General features: G+C 37.7%; 1 protein-coding gene across 1 annotated transcript; it reads right to left on the bottom strand.

Annotated features, from left to right (window-relative positions):
* Positions 1-305: 305 nt before the first annotated feature.
* Positions 306-5,532, bottom strand: LOC119083823 (facilitated trehalose transporter Tret1-like). Its single transcript, XM_037193617.1, has 8 exons — positions 5,445-5,532; positions 5,128-5,360; positions 4,934-5,064; positions 4,683-4,875; positions 1,015-1,386; positions 837-951; positions 650-777; positions 306-576 (listed from the first exon to the last, which is right to left on the bottom strand). Exons 1-8 carry the CDS (start codon positions 5,488-5,490, stop codon positions 403-405), a joined length of 1,392 nt encoding a protein of 463 aa, XP_037049512.1. The 5' UTR covers positions 5,491-5,532; the 3' UTR covers positions 306-402.
* Positions 5,533-17,949: the final 12,417 nt, after the last annotated feature.

Genomic DNA, 17,949 nt, shown 5'->3' with positions numbered 1-17,949 from the left:
ATTGTATGTAAAAGTCCAGTTAACTAGGAACAAACCAGTTAATTTAACTGAGCTCGAATGGTGAATGTGCACACTCTTTTTGACATTCTCTTTTAACACTATACACAACTGCCCTCCTAACATTGCACGCGTGTGAGGGAGAAACCCAGTATTCAAAAGTTCAAAAGCTCACCAAATGATTTGCGCACATGGTAAAAAGCATAAAGGAAAAGGGATTGAAGAAAATATTACAAAATAAAATGAGAAAAGTTAAATTTATAAATTAATGAAAAGATTCTACAAAATTTTTCTTCTATGGCTTCCACAAGAGCTTATATCACAACCTAAAAAAAATGATTCAAAAAATTGCATGATTCTAACTCTATTCATTTAGAGTCAGCCACAATCACAGTCACACGATTTTCAGCGCAACTTATTCATGATGTCTTCATAGCTTCTGCCCTTTATTTCTGGCAGAGCAACATGTATGTATATGGCACCTAAAACGCAAGCACCGGCAAAGATAAACATCAGGTTGTGCTCTCCGATTGCATCTCCCAAAGCTATGTAGAATTTAAGAACAAGGAATGCAAGAAGCTGTTGCAAACGAAAAAATAAGACATTTCGATCATTACGTCCAAGAACCTTTCTTAGTCTGACTTATTCATACCCCTAACAGAATGGCACAGTATGTTATGCCTAATTCTCTTAACTTTTGTGGCAATAGCTCAGCTGAAACTGCGAAGGTAAGCGACGAAACGGCCCACGATGAAATGAAGAGAATGTACGAAACGCATACTAGCCAAAAGAAAGTAATATTAAATCAGAAAATGATGACAGAGAGTGTCAAAGAGCACCCATTGGAATCCAATTGAATGGTTCGACTTCATAGCCCGTGAATTTCAGCAGCAAATACACGCCCATAACTACATAACCAAGTGCTGTTCCTATGGTCGATGTTAAGTAAAGGAACTGCAATACAAAGAAGATGTTAAATTCCAAGAAAAAGAGCAATCAAAATGGAAGTGCTCTCACTCTTCGTCCAGCTCGTTCGACTAGGGTAGAAACAACACATACGCCAACAGTTTGAACACCTTGCACGAGGACGGATGACAAATTTGGTGACAATTTCGATCCAGACTTCTTGAATATGTCCGATGCATAGTTTAACATTGCAAAGACGCCACTCAGCTGACTCAACATCACCAAAACTGTTGCAATGAGCAAAGCTTTGCTGCCTGGTCGGGTCGTTACATCTGACATTTTCAATCGATTTCCATCAACATTTGCGGAGTCCATCGATGTGATGGCTCGTTTTAATTTGCCCATTACCAGTTCAACGACATCATCTGCGTCGTCTGGGCTGTTTCGTACATTCCGGTAGAATCGAATTGATTTTTCTGATTGCTAACAAAATATCTGATCTTAGCATGTCCGATCTATTGTCAATGAGCGAGTGAGAACAACTAGAGCTTCAAATAAGCTTGATTTAATCAGAGGCAAACCAAATGGATGGGCCATTGACTTTTGTATAAGTAGAAGGAAATGAAAATCGCCTAGAAACCACTCACAGTGGAAGTGTGACGCCTGTCCCTTTACCCACTTACGAAAAAACTGATTTCGGTGGGAGCTTACACTTTCGACACTCAAAGACCAATCCGATACAATCGGCAGATCATGCGGATAGTGTAAAAAACTGATTTAAAAAATTGGATCACTATTTCATTATAAGGAAGGAGCGTCAAACAGTGGCAGCTTTGTGAATGTATTTCTTCCATATTTTCTGTCTACTATCCTACATGACCCATGTAACATGGGGGCTCATAACTGGTCGAACAAAGACGTTGAGTGAAAAATACTGGAGCAAAATTGGAGAATTGAGTGAAAATGCAAATATTGAAGTGAAAAGATAGAACCGTTACAAACGAGCAATAGCGAAGTGTAAGGCGTGAAGATTGTGAAACGAAAAGATTGTAAAGCGTAAAGGTGGCCTCATAGTCATCCGTTTTGTCATATACACGGATGCAAAACGGATGACTGTGAATTCAGACTAAAGCAGGGACTAAAGATTGTAAAGCAGAAAGAGTGAAGAGATAGCAAAGCAGAAGGAATTGGAAAAGCACGAGCAGTCGAAAATTTGAAAATGGTTGCACGTGGTTGAACATACACATTGTGTGGTAATACAATGAAAGGCAGCTGTTGTGTTTGGTACGATGCGAAAAATTTGGATGAACTAAGGCCCGTCATTGGGAAATGACAGGACAGTTTCCCGAAAATGTATGGAAAATTTTATCACAAAAATTCACCGAAAAAATTCAAAGAAACTCACCTCTTATGCTTTCTATTGTATTCGGGGTCTAATAATTCTTCGCTGAGCTTTAACAAACCTCCGCTGAGCTAATCGGACACTCAGCGGAGATCTGCCAAAGCTAAGTGGAGTCTTATTAAATCATAGCAACAATTATTAGGTATCCGCTGATGCTTATTGAGTGTTCGCTTAGCTTCATTGCCTTGCTACTACTGAAGCCTAGCGGAGAATTATTAGAGCTCATTAGAGGTTTGTCAAAGCTCAGCGGAGAATTATTAGAGCTCAGCGGAGGTTTGTTAAAGCTCAGCGGACAATTATTCGACCTCAGCCGATATTTTTATTCAAAGAGTTGGCATAATTAGACTCAGCGAAGTCTTGTTAGCTTACGAAAGAAGTGGGAGAGGTTACAATTTTAATAAATGTCTACCATCGTTGAAGGGTCGGACACTTTTTTGAATGAAAATATTTTACCGCCGAAGTGAACACAGCAAACATTCATTCTAGTACTTATAATAGCGGAGTGTCACAGTTGTGTCGAAATATTTTCTGTGTTTTTGTCGCGATAAAACAAAACAAAAACTTTTTGTTTTTTCATCGAGTAAAAAGTGTTTAGTGTTCAAATATGCCTTGGCGACCTAAAGAGACCATGACCGAATACAATGGAAAGCATATGAGGTGAGTTTCTTTGAATTTTTGTGATAAAATTTTCCATACATTTTCGGGAAACTGTCCTGTCATTTCCCAATGACGGGCCTTAACACTTTTTACTCGATGCAAAAACAAAAAGTTTTTTTTTTGTTTTGTCGCGACAAAAACACAGAAAATATTTCGACACAACTGTGACACTCCGCTACTATAAGTACTAGAATCAATGTTTGCTGTGTTCACTTCGGCGGTAAAATATTTTCATTCAAAAAAGTGTCGGACATTTAAAAACAATCATCAAACGGTTGACAAAGGGAAGCGTATACATTTAATAATGCTCATCGACCACTTTTTAAAGCTTTACGAGAGCTCAGCGGACATTCTCTCAACGATGGGAGAGCATTTATTAAAAATTTAGCCTCTCGTAAGACTGCGCTGAGCGTAAATAAATGTTCGTTCCTCTTTAGTAAGCTAAGAAGACTTCGCGAAGTCTAATTATGCCACCTCTTTGAATAAAAATATCGGCTGAGTTCTAATAATTCTTCGCTGAGCTTTAACAAACCTCCGCTGAGCTCTAATAATTCTCCGCTAGGCTTCAGGAAGTGTCCGTTAGGCCTAAGGAAGTTGCAGGAAGGCTTAATGGAGCGAATCGGACACTCAGCGGAGATCTGCCAAAGCTAAGTGGAGTCTTATTAAATCATAGCAACAATTATGAGGTATCCGCTGATACAACGTGCTAAGGTCTGACGGACTCTTACTGAAGCCTAGCGGAGAATTATTAGAGATCATTAGAGGTTTGTCAAAGCTCAGCGGAGAATTATTAGAGCTCAGCGGAGGTTTGTTAAAGCTCAGCGGAGAATTATTCGACCTCAGCCGATATTTTTGGTCGAAGAGGTGGCATAATTAGACTCAGCGAAGTCTTGTTAGCTTACTAAAGAAGTGGGAGAGGTTACAATTTTAATAAATGTCTACCATCGTTGAAGGGTCGGACACTTTTTTGAATGAAAATATTTTACCGCCGAAGTGAACACAGCAAACATTCATTCTAGTCCTTATAATAGCGGAGTGTCACAGTTGTGTCGAAATATTTTCTGGGTTTTTGTCCCGACAAAACAAAAAAAAAACTTTTTGTTTTTGCATCGAGTGAAAAGTGTTTTAGTGTTCAAATATGCCTTGGGGACATAAAGAGACGGTGCACGAATACAATGGAAAGCATCATGGGTGAGTTTCTTTGAATCTTTTCGGTGAATTTTTGTGATAAAATTTTCCATACATTTTCGGAAAACTGTCCTGCCATTTCCCAATGACGGGCCTTAAGCTGAAAGTCTACGAAACAATGTACAAGTCCAAATCATCGTCAGCAACCGCACCATGCTCATGCAAGAATTGTGGATCGAAAAGTCATCCACAAGATTGGTGTCCCGACCAGCAAAAAGGCAAGGGATGGTTCAAATGCAAAAATTTTGGACTTGTGGTGCGAGACAATAAGGTCCCGTATGATACGATTGGGAGTGAATTTCATCGAACAAGTTGCCACAACGATAAGAGCTGAGATAATGAACATTTCGCGATTGTTAGTAGACAAGGATGAGGTTCCAAAGAAAACGGGAAATCCGATATTGAAAGGCGGAAGAATCGCACATTTCTGGTCTGGTGCAGGATTTTCCCTAGTTCTTTTCCCCTAGCACACTTAATCAGGATCCCACCACTGACTGACATATTTTGCTGGCACTCGCTCACATTAACTCACCGATATTTTGTCTTGTTTCAAAAGGAAAGCTGGAGTCTCCGGAAACCAAACGAAAAATGCCACGAACAACACATTTAGGCCAATTGCAACCGCTGGTAGTATGCTGTAATGGCAAAAGCCTCCCAATGCATATCCCAGCAAAACGCCAATGTTCTCATTGATTATAAGGGACGCACCCAAAAGACCACGTACCCTGATTAACCAGCAAATGACTTTTGGAATATTTGAATTACTTCCAATGGACATCTTACCGATCATCAGCTATTTCTAATAAATAAACGGGTGTGACAACATACGATGCACCAATGGTGAATCCTTGAACGAATCGAGCCAGGTAAAAATAGTAGACGTTTTGTGGAAATATGAGTAGCAGCCAGCCAATCTGATCAAGAAAATTCATTTCAGCCAAGCTGCATGTCGAACACATTGATTACGACGGACTTACTATCGATGGAACGATCAACGCAATCAAAGGAAATTTCCGTCCAAACTTGTTCACAATGAAACCGAAAACTATGGTACCAGTCGTACCACCAATGGGCATCATTGATGAAATCCATGTAGTTTGTTCCTCATTGAGTTTACCGAAAGTTAATGGCGTTTCGTCGGACTCCAGTAGACTTTTATTGGGTGACATCCAACCGATTAGCATTCCATCGGTCAATTTAAATAAGCCAACTGATTGGCAGGTGGTGCAGAATGATAGAATGGAAAATGTGTTGATGTTAAAGTATCTGTGACAATTCTATGCAAACGTATTACCAATTATCGCAGCCAGATATTGATACATTACGCTCTGTTTCTGCATTTTTTTCTAAAGGGAAATGTTTCACAAAGAGTTTTATTGTATTCCGATATTTTTGTCAGTTTGGCTACATAGATGTCTCAGTTTCATCGTTCGTCCCAAGATATGTTTACTGTAGAGTTCCCAGACGTCCTATTTTTTGTCTAAATATTCTTTTTCACAAAAAATCTAACAATATCCCCTCGAATATCCCTTTCTTCATAAAACATCCTCTTTCTTCATTCTTAAGACGAATCGACACAAAGCTGAGCGAAAAAGTGATACATTTTCGATGATAACTTCGTATCCTTTCTGGAAAAAGTGGGACTATCGTCAAGAAGAGATCCCAACAAAAATCTCTTCGAGAAAAGTGTGACGCAGTCTTTGAAGTACAATTTCTAAAATGAATGATATCGCCGATGATGGGATATCAGTCGTTTTAGAAGTTTTAGAACACTGTTTTTTATAACAGTTTATAACAAAAATTCGAAAATTTGACGAAATTCGAAATTTGACGAAAATCAAAAATTTGACGAAAATCAAAAATTTGACGAAAATCGAAAATTTGACGAAATTCGAAAATTTTACGAAAATCGAAAATTTGACGAAAATCGAAAATTTGACGAAAATCGAAAATTTGACGAAGAAAGTTCTCTTTTTTAAATATGCGAAAAAAAAGGCTGCTCACAATGATGCAGCCCGTAAAAAAACGATCTTTTCAAAAATCAAAGGTTACAAAACATAAAAATCATCTACTCTATCCGTTCCCAAAGTCCCCAAAATACACGCAGCGTTGCCTCTTTGTATCGCAATTGAAATTTTCTGCAATAAATAATCCATTGATCGCGGTTCCCCTGAAGTGGCCTTTATAATTTTTCCTAATTTCTCAATGAATTTCTTTGTTTCAGGTCCCATACAGCCTAAAGTCTCGAAGAAAGTAATTCTCTATCTGCCACCATTCAAGAAATATCTCTAAAACCCTAATTGACCCACCCATTTCCAACTTTCGACATTTTTCACATATGCCCCTCTGTTCTACTCGTAAAACTCTGAGACTTTGCCGAAGAAAGTAATTCTCTATCTCTCATAACCCAAAAAAATATTAGTCCTTTCATCCTACGCTCGAGTAGCTCAAAATTTGGTCACTCTAGCTCAAACGAATCTGCCCCGATTTTTTTAATTATTTTTTTGTTCGAATCGTGTTACGAATACCTTTCATTTGATGGGTCGCACGCCTCTGTAGGTTTCAATACAGCTAAGCTACAGCCGAAAACGCGTTCCCGACCCTCGAAAATCACACTCAGAAACCACTTCGAGGCCAATAAAACAAAATTCTGGTTTTTCCTGGGGTAATGGCGTGTCACATTTTCATTTGTATGCCCACCCTGAGGTTCCTGCAAAATTTCATGGAGATTGGCTGACTAGTTTCCGAGATCGACCGTCGATAGATAGACAGATAGATAGAAACATACAGAGTAAGTTGAAAGATTTTGATTGTTTGGAAAACGTTAATTTGGTGCATTTTGTATGAAAATGACCAACTTCAAAACGATGTATCTCCGGCAATTTTAAAGTTACATAGTCGAGTGATAGCTCGTTTTGCTCGTATTTGAAGCGCGAATAAGATAAAATAGGATTTGTGGTGATACAGGCCAAAGGAAAGAAACTTAAATGGGAAATTATATTCGACCAATATTTTTTGATCGACGACCATTGGAATTTTTCCCTTTACAAATATTTTAATTCTCGCTACCGTTATTACCATCAAATTGGTACCAATTAGATGGAAATATTGGTAAATGGAATTATTTTTAACGCTCAACCCAAAACTAATAACGTTCGATTATTACCATCCAAACTTAAATTCTCGTCTATATATAGTTGCCGCGTCTCAAAAAAATTTCTTCGTTCTTTTTTTGGAAGTTAGACTGCGTCAAGTCCTCCGCTATCGCTCCGGACATGATTACTGTGAAGTTAGTACATGAGAGAGCCGAGTACATGAAAAGTGAACGGACCCCAAATTCTCTCAGTACTCCGAATATTTCCAATACTCCGAATTTCGTTTGCTTTCAAACGAGTATAATAAGACATGGGTAACTGCCTGCCTAATAAAATCTTATCTGATAATTAATATCTTATTATATGGAACATACGCTAAGTTAAAAGTGTACGACAATTACCTTCTAATCGGTATGAACGATTTAGATCAGAAGAATTATTGTGGACTGGTAAGTGAGATGGCCCGAGTTCAATCCCAGCGGTGAGCGCTTTTTTTATTAATTAGGAGAGATTGTGAGTATTCGGAGTATTGGAAATATTCGGAGTACTGAGAGAATTTGGGGTCCGTTCACTTTTCATGTACTCGGCTCTCTCATGTACTAACTTCACAGTAATGAGAAGGGTTGGCTTTGAGTAAGAAGGTGCGTCTCACAGTGGCAGATGAATGTATTGCTTCCAGGACAGTTTGTCGATGTTTTCGTTGCATTTCGGATGCCACGAACCGTTTGAAGTTAGTCGAAAGAGTCAACTTTTTACCCCAACTTTCAACTCTACCTCCCATGATCGACTATTTGCCCCGAAAGAACATTCAATTGCCTTTCTAATGATACCTTACACGACCTACGTTGCGTGTAGCCGGAGAAAACTCTATAAGAAAAGTGCATGTTTTCGGATTTCCAACACCTGCCAATGGCCGCACAAGCATCGAGGACTTTTGAAAAAACAACCACTGAACTACGGCACAGCGCCCGAATTGCCCAAAAATCTGGCAACACGAAAGGCGAGTAGAAATGTCATTATTATTTCCGAGAATCTTTGATTACTGCAAGTTGTGAACAGAAGTTTTGAGTTGTAATCGAAATTAATCGAAGTCAAATAAGAAAATCAAAGTAATTTACGTAGCCTAAGGTCAATTAGAATAAGAATCAATCAGAACAACGGGTGTGTGGACTTAAATTCAATAGCTGAAGTGCAAATAGTGTCTATAAGCGAGATCGAAAAAAAATGGGTTTAAATATACGATTTTAGAGCAAGAAATCGAATTAGGCGTCGATGACGCAGACTTAAGCTTAGACGATGAAGAAATTGATCATTAGAAATTCGAGTCAATTAAAAAGTGGACTGAAAGCATCAGAGATCCAATAGGGCGTTCCATTTCGGATATAGTTCACTTTTATGCCGTGGGACATCATACAAAAAATGAGTTGCGTGTTCACTTTCGGTATTTTTTATATGAAGATGCCGTGGGACAAACTTGAACCATCTCCGAAATGGAACACTCTATTATAGCAACATTGGGCAGAATTAGCTCCGATTCACAAGAATTGAGTCGAACGATAAGTAGCGTCGAAACAAGTGAACCTACTGCCAAAACTAGCCGAGTACCAGAGTCAAATTGGTAAACGAAATCAGCCAAAATTTGTCACGGCGTTCGTTGATATTCATTCGAGACAACCGCCGCCTTTATCACCACTTGAGCATCAGAACAATGATCCGGCTTTTGAAGGTCTGCAACATCCAGGCAATGACCAAACATCAAAATTAAGGGCTCCCGGAGCGTCGAATTGTCAAATGTTTACAACATCTATCATCAACCAGCCACTGCTACGACCACTTGGGCGTCAGAATAATGATCCAGCTTTGGAAGGTCGAGAAACCTCAGGTCAATGGTCGAACATCAAATGTTAATGCTCCCGGTGCATGGAATGGTCAAATGACACAATCTAATACCAAACAGTCGCTATCTTGGCACATATAAAAAAATCCGCTGGACGATGCGTCCGATTTTGGTTGGTCGTTTTTCAAAAGAATTCCTCACAAACATTTTGTAGAGAGAGCATAACTCTCATCTAGAAACACTTCGTAAAAGGAAGCAACCCTCTCCTCTAAAAACCCTTTGTGAAAGGTATCATCACTATTCCTCTAGGAATCATTACTGTCTTCTTCGCAGTGCTTGTAGAAGAGAGTGTTGCTTCCTTTCACAAAATGTCAAAACATAATACGAAACAATAACATAATAAAAAGCTTTGTTAATAAAGACTAATCGCACTCTGTGCGAATAGCCTTTTCGTTTTAATAATCCTAACAAATTTACTTATCGAATGTCCTCTTTATAAATTTTCAAATCTGGGAACCCTAGTATACAATTGCACAGTGGATCAGGTGTTTCACGGCACCTTACTTACAGGTGAATACACAACTGACGCAACGACGGCTAAAGTATTGGAAAGTGGTGAATAATTGAATTTACAAACATTAACGGTCGGTCGATATTTTGTTGCAATTTTTTAGCCCCATATGACGTACAAAGGGGCTTATATGATATTACGATACAGTGTGTAACACTACTCTACAGATGGTAAATAAAAAGTTGCTGCAGTTACGAGTTCGAAAACCTATGGATATTTTTCGCTCATGATCCTAAATCCAGAAAAAACAAATTTCTAGGACGTCTGGATCAGGAGAAAGACCCGGTTCTAGGTTAAATAAGAATTCCACTAGTGTGAGAGAGACAACAATAGTTGTCTCGCTCACACCAGTTCCATTCCCATTTAACTTAAAATAGGTCTAGCTATTCCAGACGTCCTAGAAATTTATTTTTTCGGGATTTATAATCAGGAGGGAAAAATAGCCATAGGCTTTCGACGCACGTAACTGCAACGTACGGGGTTTCGAGTAATTGATTGAATTCGAAGCAGACGATTATAGCGACGTGTTTGCCTATGTTCATGGATAACGAATCCACAATACAAATTTTACTTGCAGCACCGTGCTTGACATGATAATTTTCATTTCTTGCAGGGCTTCGCAGGTAAAATAACTTACGTATTTGTTTGAGGGATTATGCCCTTGCCTTCGGCTCGGGTTACAAAACTCTCTCTCTCTCTCTCTTTCTCTCGGCAAAATAACAATATCCGAACAAGCAATGAAAGTGTAAAACAGGTATGGTCTATTGTCCGCCCGGAGGATATAAAAAATTGATTTTCGTACTTAAACGCACTCATTTTCATATTATTTTGACATAAAATGTGAGTGCGTTTAAGACGAATTCGGCGATCGACCATACCTGTTCTCTACTTTCATTGCGAACAAGGACGTAAGGAAATTGTTTCTGTGAATTGCTGGAAATTGTGCACTGCATTTTTCTACGACAAGTGTCAAGAGTTAAACCATAAACGTGATTTCAACAACTCATTTTATTGTCAAATATCATACACGGCTCGGCTGCACGAACTTCAAATAAACTTGTCAACTTCCATCCCGGTTAATTCGTAAGCGAGTTGATGACTACTTTAATCAACAAGTATTATCGTAACCACCCTCAGCCAGGACTTGCGAAACAGTGGGATCTTCCGCATAAACATTTTTGCTGTCAACCACTTCTTTATAAAGCAGTAGCACCTTAAAGTCAAAATTTCACCATCTTCAAACGGTAATATGTCCTCGGCCGTAAGTGTATAAAATTAAGTAAATTTCATGCGATTTTGCTAATTTTGGTTTAATTTGGAAGGTAATCGAACACCGAATAGAATGTTGGACTGAAGCCGCTACTCGGCCCTATTTTAGGTCAAATTGAACTTTGTGGTACATTTGATAGGATGTTCGTGCGGGTCTCCGTAATTGTTGACTGAACACATTTGTGGTTCCGTTTTTATTGTTAATAAAAATTTAATTTGTTTTTAATGGCTCTTCTGCGCATATTTTGTGGCTCAGAGTTTGTGCACTAATATAATTAATTAATGCATCAGATGGTGTCAAATGACATCAGATGATGATGTCAGATGATGTCTGTGAACCAGGTCATGGTGGAAACAAAGTAAGTCAATAGTATTTGATGTTGCGATTTATGTTATTTTACATGTCAGCGCACGGTAAAGTTGCAATTTACATCACTGTTTGTGACTGTGAAATAGTGCTAGCAGGACGCTACCAGGTAAAATATAATACGTATGTACGTGCGGGAAAATTTGCTTGCTCACTCTGTGGATTATATCCCTTGCATATGGCTCTGGATACAAAATTTTCCCTCGTGTTACTCAATTTTCCGGCAGGTACGTAACATACTATTGCACATCATGTCCATGTATTTTTGAATCAAGACTCAGATAAAGGTCAAGCAAAATTCAATTCCTAGTTGCTCCAATACACAAATTTGTGTGTGGAAAATGCAACAAGTCAGTTAAGACCTAAGAGTAATTATACCTAGAGAGGAAATTTCGAACAAAATTACGTAAAATATGTGGTCCCAACATCAAATACGAAATGTTTATTGGTATATGTGTTTGCCCTCTTAATTAAGAGGGCAAATTGAACTATCAAAACCGAACGTATAGGTGTGTTGGTGTAAAATTATACGAAATGTGTATCTTATAAAAACTGATGTTGGGACCACATTTCGTCGTACAAATTTCCTCTCTAGGTATAATTACTCTAAGGTTAAGACAGATAATCGTTACGTACATCAATCATACAACCGTCATCTCAGCACATTTGTAAGTGTTCCCTATGCTCAATAACGCTAACGAACAGTTAGAATCTTGAAGAACATCTGAATGTCCATACGACAGGTAATCAAGTAATGTCAACTATAAGGTGGTTAGTATTGACGTTCGAACTACGTTATCAGTTAAACAATTTTATTGTAAAGCCTGCAACAAACCGTTCGTTAGAAAGAGCAACTTAAACCACTTTATCCAATTACCCGAGCGAAAAAAGGCTCGCAAATTACTATTTTTACACGATAAACAGACTGTTAGTGAATATGCTAACGAAGTGTGAACATAGCGTAGAAACATATAAATCAGGTGAAGTGAGTAACAATTGAAATGTAAACGAATCAAGAAAGAGATGGTTTTTATTCTAAAGGCCTTTTGCTCGAAACAAACGAGGCGTTTTCAATGTTTTGGTCCTATTTTTCATGACGAAATTTTCGAAACTGTCAAGTGAAGTTAGAATGTTTTCTATTCAAAATCGCGATTGCTGCATCTGTCAATAGAGGTCGTCAGCCAATAAAGATGGTTCAAACACAAACGATAATTTCAAACACTAACAGAAATTTCCAACAATAATGTCATGTCAAAAACATCCTCCACAAGCACACATTGGAAAATGTCATTTTTGAATAGTTCAATAACGCATAAAAAAGTTAATAAAACTTTTCTGGCTCACTGCTACTGGCTTCCTATAAGTCAGATTTACTAATTGTATTGATAACCCATTTTTATAACAATAATCACCAAATCAATTTCATGTGTTTCAATTGCAGGTTAACCACGTGTTTGTTGAGTTAGTCAATGTTGTTGGACGTCGAATGTCTCATTATAAACCGAATGGATTTTTTCCAGCTCCATGTCGCTACGTTTCTGCAAATTAGATCTACAGATTGCAGTAATAAAAGATTGATCCAGACGCGCCTTTAGAATAATAATCGAAACATAAATAGAAAATTGACTCATCCATGTGTATGCAATCACAATTTTTGACAGGTCATTATTGTTTGAAATTATCGTTTGTGTTTGAACCATCTTTATTGGCTGACGACCCCAAATGAAATGCTGAAAACAAACGAGGCATTGAAAACGTGTTTTGGTCCTATTTTTCATAACGAAATTTTCGAAACTGTCAAATGAAGTTAGAACTTTTTCTATTCAAAATCGTCATCTGTCAATGAAAACTAGGACCAAAACACGTTTTCAATGCATCGTTTGTTTTGAGCATTGGCTTTCACACACTTGACACGAAGAAGTCGAGGCTTGCCGAGACTGATAGTGACAAGTGTGTACTCTATTTTATTACATTCTATTTAAGTAATTTTGACATCCGAACACCTCGCGTATGTGATAAAATAATAATATTTCAACCACAGCAAGACTTTAGCTTAAGAACGGCTTTTCAACTTAATTTAGTGTTAGTTATTTACATGGCGATGGGCTAGCGAGAAGGCGAAAGGAAGACTTAACAAAAACATTTACTTATACTTGGCCCTACTTAACTTACAACTAAATACGAAACAATTATCACCAATAATTATCTAAAGGCTCTTTCAGCGATTCCACGTCTCATTCGTCAAAATTCTTAGATTACATTGTAAGGTTTGGAATGGGTCGTTTTGGGTCGAACGTGAACCTGAAACTCATTAACCTGACTTTTCAGTTCAGGTTCAGGTTGGTTATTTCTCTGACCTGAACCTGAACTGAAAAAATCAGGTCGAGCCCGAACCGACCTGAACCTGACCTGATTGACCTGAAATACTTGAAATGCACAATTTAGAGTTTTATTAAGAAACGGTCAGCTAATCACATTACTCCTGGGAATTTTATAAAGTTCACAAGAATTTCATGTAAGTTCTTTTGTTGTTCTGTAGAACTCCATTGAACTTTGTAAAATTCTGAGGAGCAATGTGGATAGCTGCTGGAATTAGCCATATATTTGTTGGAAGTCCTTGGAATTCGCGGTAAGAAGAATAAAAGAAGTGAAACTTAGCCGAAAATAATTTAGATGTTTATTGAAAAGGAGCTCGTAACAGAATGAACAAATTTAGATTTAAAAACCACTAACTAGATTGAATACATGATTACTATGATTTCCAACACTCCCTCCTTAATCATGCAATCATCGAACTTTACAAGATTCACTTATGTTTTAAGCCTACCATGTAAGCCATGTCCCTCTTAGTTTCAATCACTCCTCCTCACTCGAACTACACTTTCCAATTGGCTATTGATTTTTCCCACGTCTCCATTTCAATCCAACTGTAACTAAATCCGTAGTCATCACGTCGATGAGGCATACTACTCACCCAGTTTCCATCGGAAGATATACTGCTCACTCAGTTTTCGCACGTGAGATTGAATTGCTCACTCAGTCTGCCATACGTGACCATCGATTCTTCGATTGCATTCGCGGTGACTTACAGGAAATATTCTCTCGATGAGATCTTTCATCAAATCCGTGGCGTGTAAACTTCTTTGCTTCGTTTCTACGTTTGTCACTTTCACTTTTCACGACGTCCACATATGTATCGTTTCTCAGTCTGTCGTTAATCGTTATTATGTACATATACGCAGGTTCCTCCACGACATCCACAACTGTTTCGGTTCTCAGTACACCAATTGATTTTAATCGCTTTTCGACTGCCAACAATTTCCACACAAGAAAATCGTTTCGTTTCTCCGTTCGCCGATCTATTTAACTTTTCCCCACACTTTTCAAACCAGAAAATTGTTTCGTTTCGCCGATTGATTCTGTACGAAACTCCAAGTTTCACAATAACCACAAATTCGTTTCCTTATTCTCCTGACTACTGGGCCCATAACCTGTTGGAAGTCCTTGGAATTCGCAGTAAGAAGAATAAAAGAAGTGAAACTTAGCCGAAAATAGTTTAGATGTTTATTGAAAAGGAACTCGCAACAGAATGAAGAAATTTAGATTTATAAAACACTAACTAGATTGAATACATGATTACTATGATTTCCAACAATATTTTCTTCATTAGTAATTACAATTAAAATAACAATTTTTTCGACATGGTCTGTCATATCAGTGAAATTACGTTTTGCATCACTATTTGAAGAACATTTTTGTCTGAATAGTTTTTTCAAGTAAACGATGTCGGTTTGCACTGACCACATCCACGCCACTCGAAAAATCTTGTTCAATGACCACAGAACTAGATTGCGTGGGCAGGTTTCTAAAAGTCCAGGAAGTCGGTTCCCGGTTTCGATAGTGCTTGGTCAATGTATTTTGTCATTTCCGAGTCATTGCTTCTATCGTCATTAAACAAGATGTAAATATGAAGAGCCCAAATTCTCATAGCATAAAATTAATCCGTTTACTTAGAGCTGACGAGATAGGGACATTTCGGTTCACATGCAATTTTGGCTACAAAGGAGAAGCAAAATTCCATTGTTCATATTCTAAGTTGAATCAACGATTCAGGAAATGCCGTTATGGCCCAATACTTCAAAAGTAATGAGCAGTACCATCAGTGTTTGTGATGTAAGCGAAAAAGCTTTGGAAAGACTAAATAGAATTTTCTATGAATCAAAAGATGAGAAATATTATTACAATCAATCAAAATCTTAAACTGATGGCGTCACCCCTACCACTCCTTCACACGGTTTTTTCTTTTGAGTTTTCACAAAGAACTTCACTTGATACATCACGTTGTGTCAAGAGAACTACTGCTTCTTCATTGAAGTGAGAAATTTATTTTAAATGCGACAAAAAAGACTGCTCACAATTATGGCGCAGCCGGTAAAAAGTCGATCTTTTTGAAAAATTCAATAATTAAAACCTACTTTAAATAAACATCATCAATCTTCCTCTTCCATAATTTTCCCAAAATACAAGCAGCGTTACCACGTTGAATTGCGATCGAGATTCTTTGCAAAAGGTATTCTTTCGATTTTACCTCACCCGTTGCATTTTTCATTAAAAGAGCCCAATTTATCAATAATTTTCTTTGTTTTATCAACAAAAAATTGACCCAAAAAATTTTACAAAAAAATTTGCGTCACAAGTGACAGATGTTGAGGAAATTATTGTTCCATTTTTGCATAGGAACCTACTAACTAACGTAGCCAATTTGAGTTATCTGAAGATACGAGATTTTGTTGATTTTCGTTAAAAACATTTCATTAATTAATTTACATACAAATATCGTAGTTTGTGGGTCGTTGGAGCTAAGTGGGAAGTCAAAAGGTTGCTGTAAAAATGTTCCGCCGCTCAAAAAAAATTAAACTTTCTTGGTAGTGGACTTGCGTCATTTCCGCTTACTAACATGCGGGTATGATGCTGCTGAAAGTGATAACATCCACAGCAAACGCAACTTACTGAGCGCTGATGTGATTATTACATATTTTATTACCGTCGTGACAGCTTAATTACAGGCACGGTAGGTGGACACATCGATAACAATAACTACATAACATTGCAGCGAGGGTGTTAGAATATGCACTTCGCAAATTAAAAAATTATTTTGTTTCAGTTTATATTTAGGGTTTCCAGACGTACTCTTTATCGACATTGCAACTACTTTTCACCGACTGCGGCTAATCACGCATGTTATTAAGTCAATCCTTCACAACAAATGAAATCCAAAATTGCTTCAACATTTAATTTGCATTTCGTCGTGAAATACAATGGGTATTTGACCAAAAACGATGGTAATTTCAAGTCAGAGAAGAAAGAGAATGGGAGAATGTTGCCGTTTTGGTAGTAAATTTGGTGAGTGAATGTGACGTTTTTGGTACTCCAGGATGAAGAAAATATTTAAATTACATTGATTTTCTGCTGAAGTAATTGTACGTGTTTCACATTTTTTAAATTAGTAAATTTTTATTACAAGAAATAAAGCGTTTACAAAATACAAAATATTTCATTCATATTTCACACTCGCAGCATTGTTTCTTTGAATTGGTAAGCTTATCCGTTGTTTTAGATACGTCTTTGATTTTCTTTCTACCGTTGCTTGTGATATTTTTTGCCGAGTTTGTCGATGAAATCTATCACCTCTAAACACCAACCCCCAAAGTTTCCACAGCAAATGGAAGGATCAAGAAATTCTGCTCCAATAGTCCTTTGTATTTTCGATGTTTATTTTTTGCTGCAAATTCTGCGACCGATCCACTTTTGAAAGATGATTGACTCAAGTAAGATGGGGCAAGTGTGTCGGAACATGTCGCATCCCAAAACGAGCATTTGACCACGACTCCATGGCACAAGGGTTACTCCGTCAACTCTCTTCCCATCATCACGAAACATTCCTGGTGGTTCTTTTCTCGAAGGAATGATAGCCGAATGGAGAGCGTTTTGGATGATTGTGTTGAGATCTGTATGTAGATGTAGACGGCCAGCCCTTTTTGAACAGCTTAGTCCGTGTGTTCACATTTATTTAGTAAAGTATGGTTTCCACTCAACAAAAAGTACTCCGTAAGAGAGCCGCGAGAGAAAGCTGTCAAGTAAACAATGCAAAAATTGAAAAAATTCAATTTTGTCTCTTATACGGAGTACGTTTTTGGTAGGCTTAAGGCTTGACTTCCACTTACCAACAAAGTACTCCGCGTGAGAGACAAAATTGAAATTTTTAAATTTGTGCTTTGTTTACTTGACAGCTCGCTCTTTCACGGCTCTTTCAGGGAGTACATTTTTGGTAAGTGGAACTCAAGCCTAAGACATGGAAGTAGTCAAAAAAGGCTTTCTTTCAAAATTTCGGGAACGCTTTCGAACCATGGCATTAATGTAGTTTTCGAAACAATTGCGTTTTTATGGCTGTTACAACACTTGAAACAGCGTTACAGTTAAGACGAATCATTTGAATGCTAAATTGAAGCCTGCGGTGGTAACTTTTCATTGAGAACTAGAAACGTTTGTGGTCAATCGTCAATAAATTCTAATGCATTAAAGCATAAAACGATGGTTATACTTCGTCTAAAAAGAGTTAGAATAAAATGCGATTACTGAAAAACCTGCTTTTCCTGCTTT

This window comes from Bradysia coprophila, unplaced genomic scaffold, assembly GCF_014529535.1.
Source record: "Bradysia coprophila strain Holo2 unplaced genomic scaffold, BU_Bcop_v1 contig_70, whole genome shotgun sequence".
NCBI lineage: Eukaryota > Metazoa > Arthropoda > Insecta > Diptera > Sciaridae > Bradysia > Bradysia coprophila.
The sequence above is the reverse complement of the archived record's forward strand: the minus strand, read 5'-3'. Positions and strand labels throughout refer to the sequence as shown.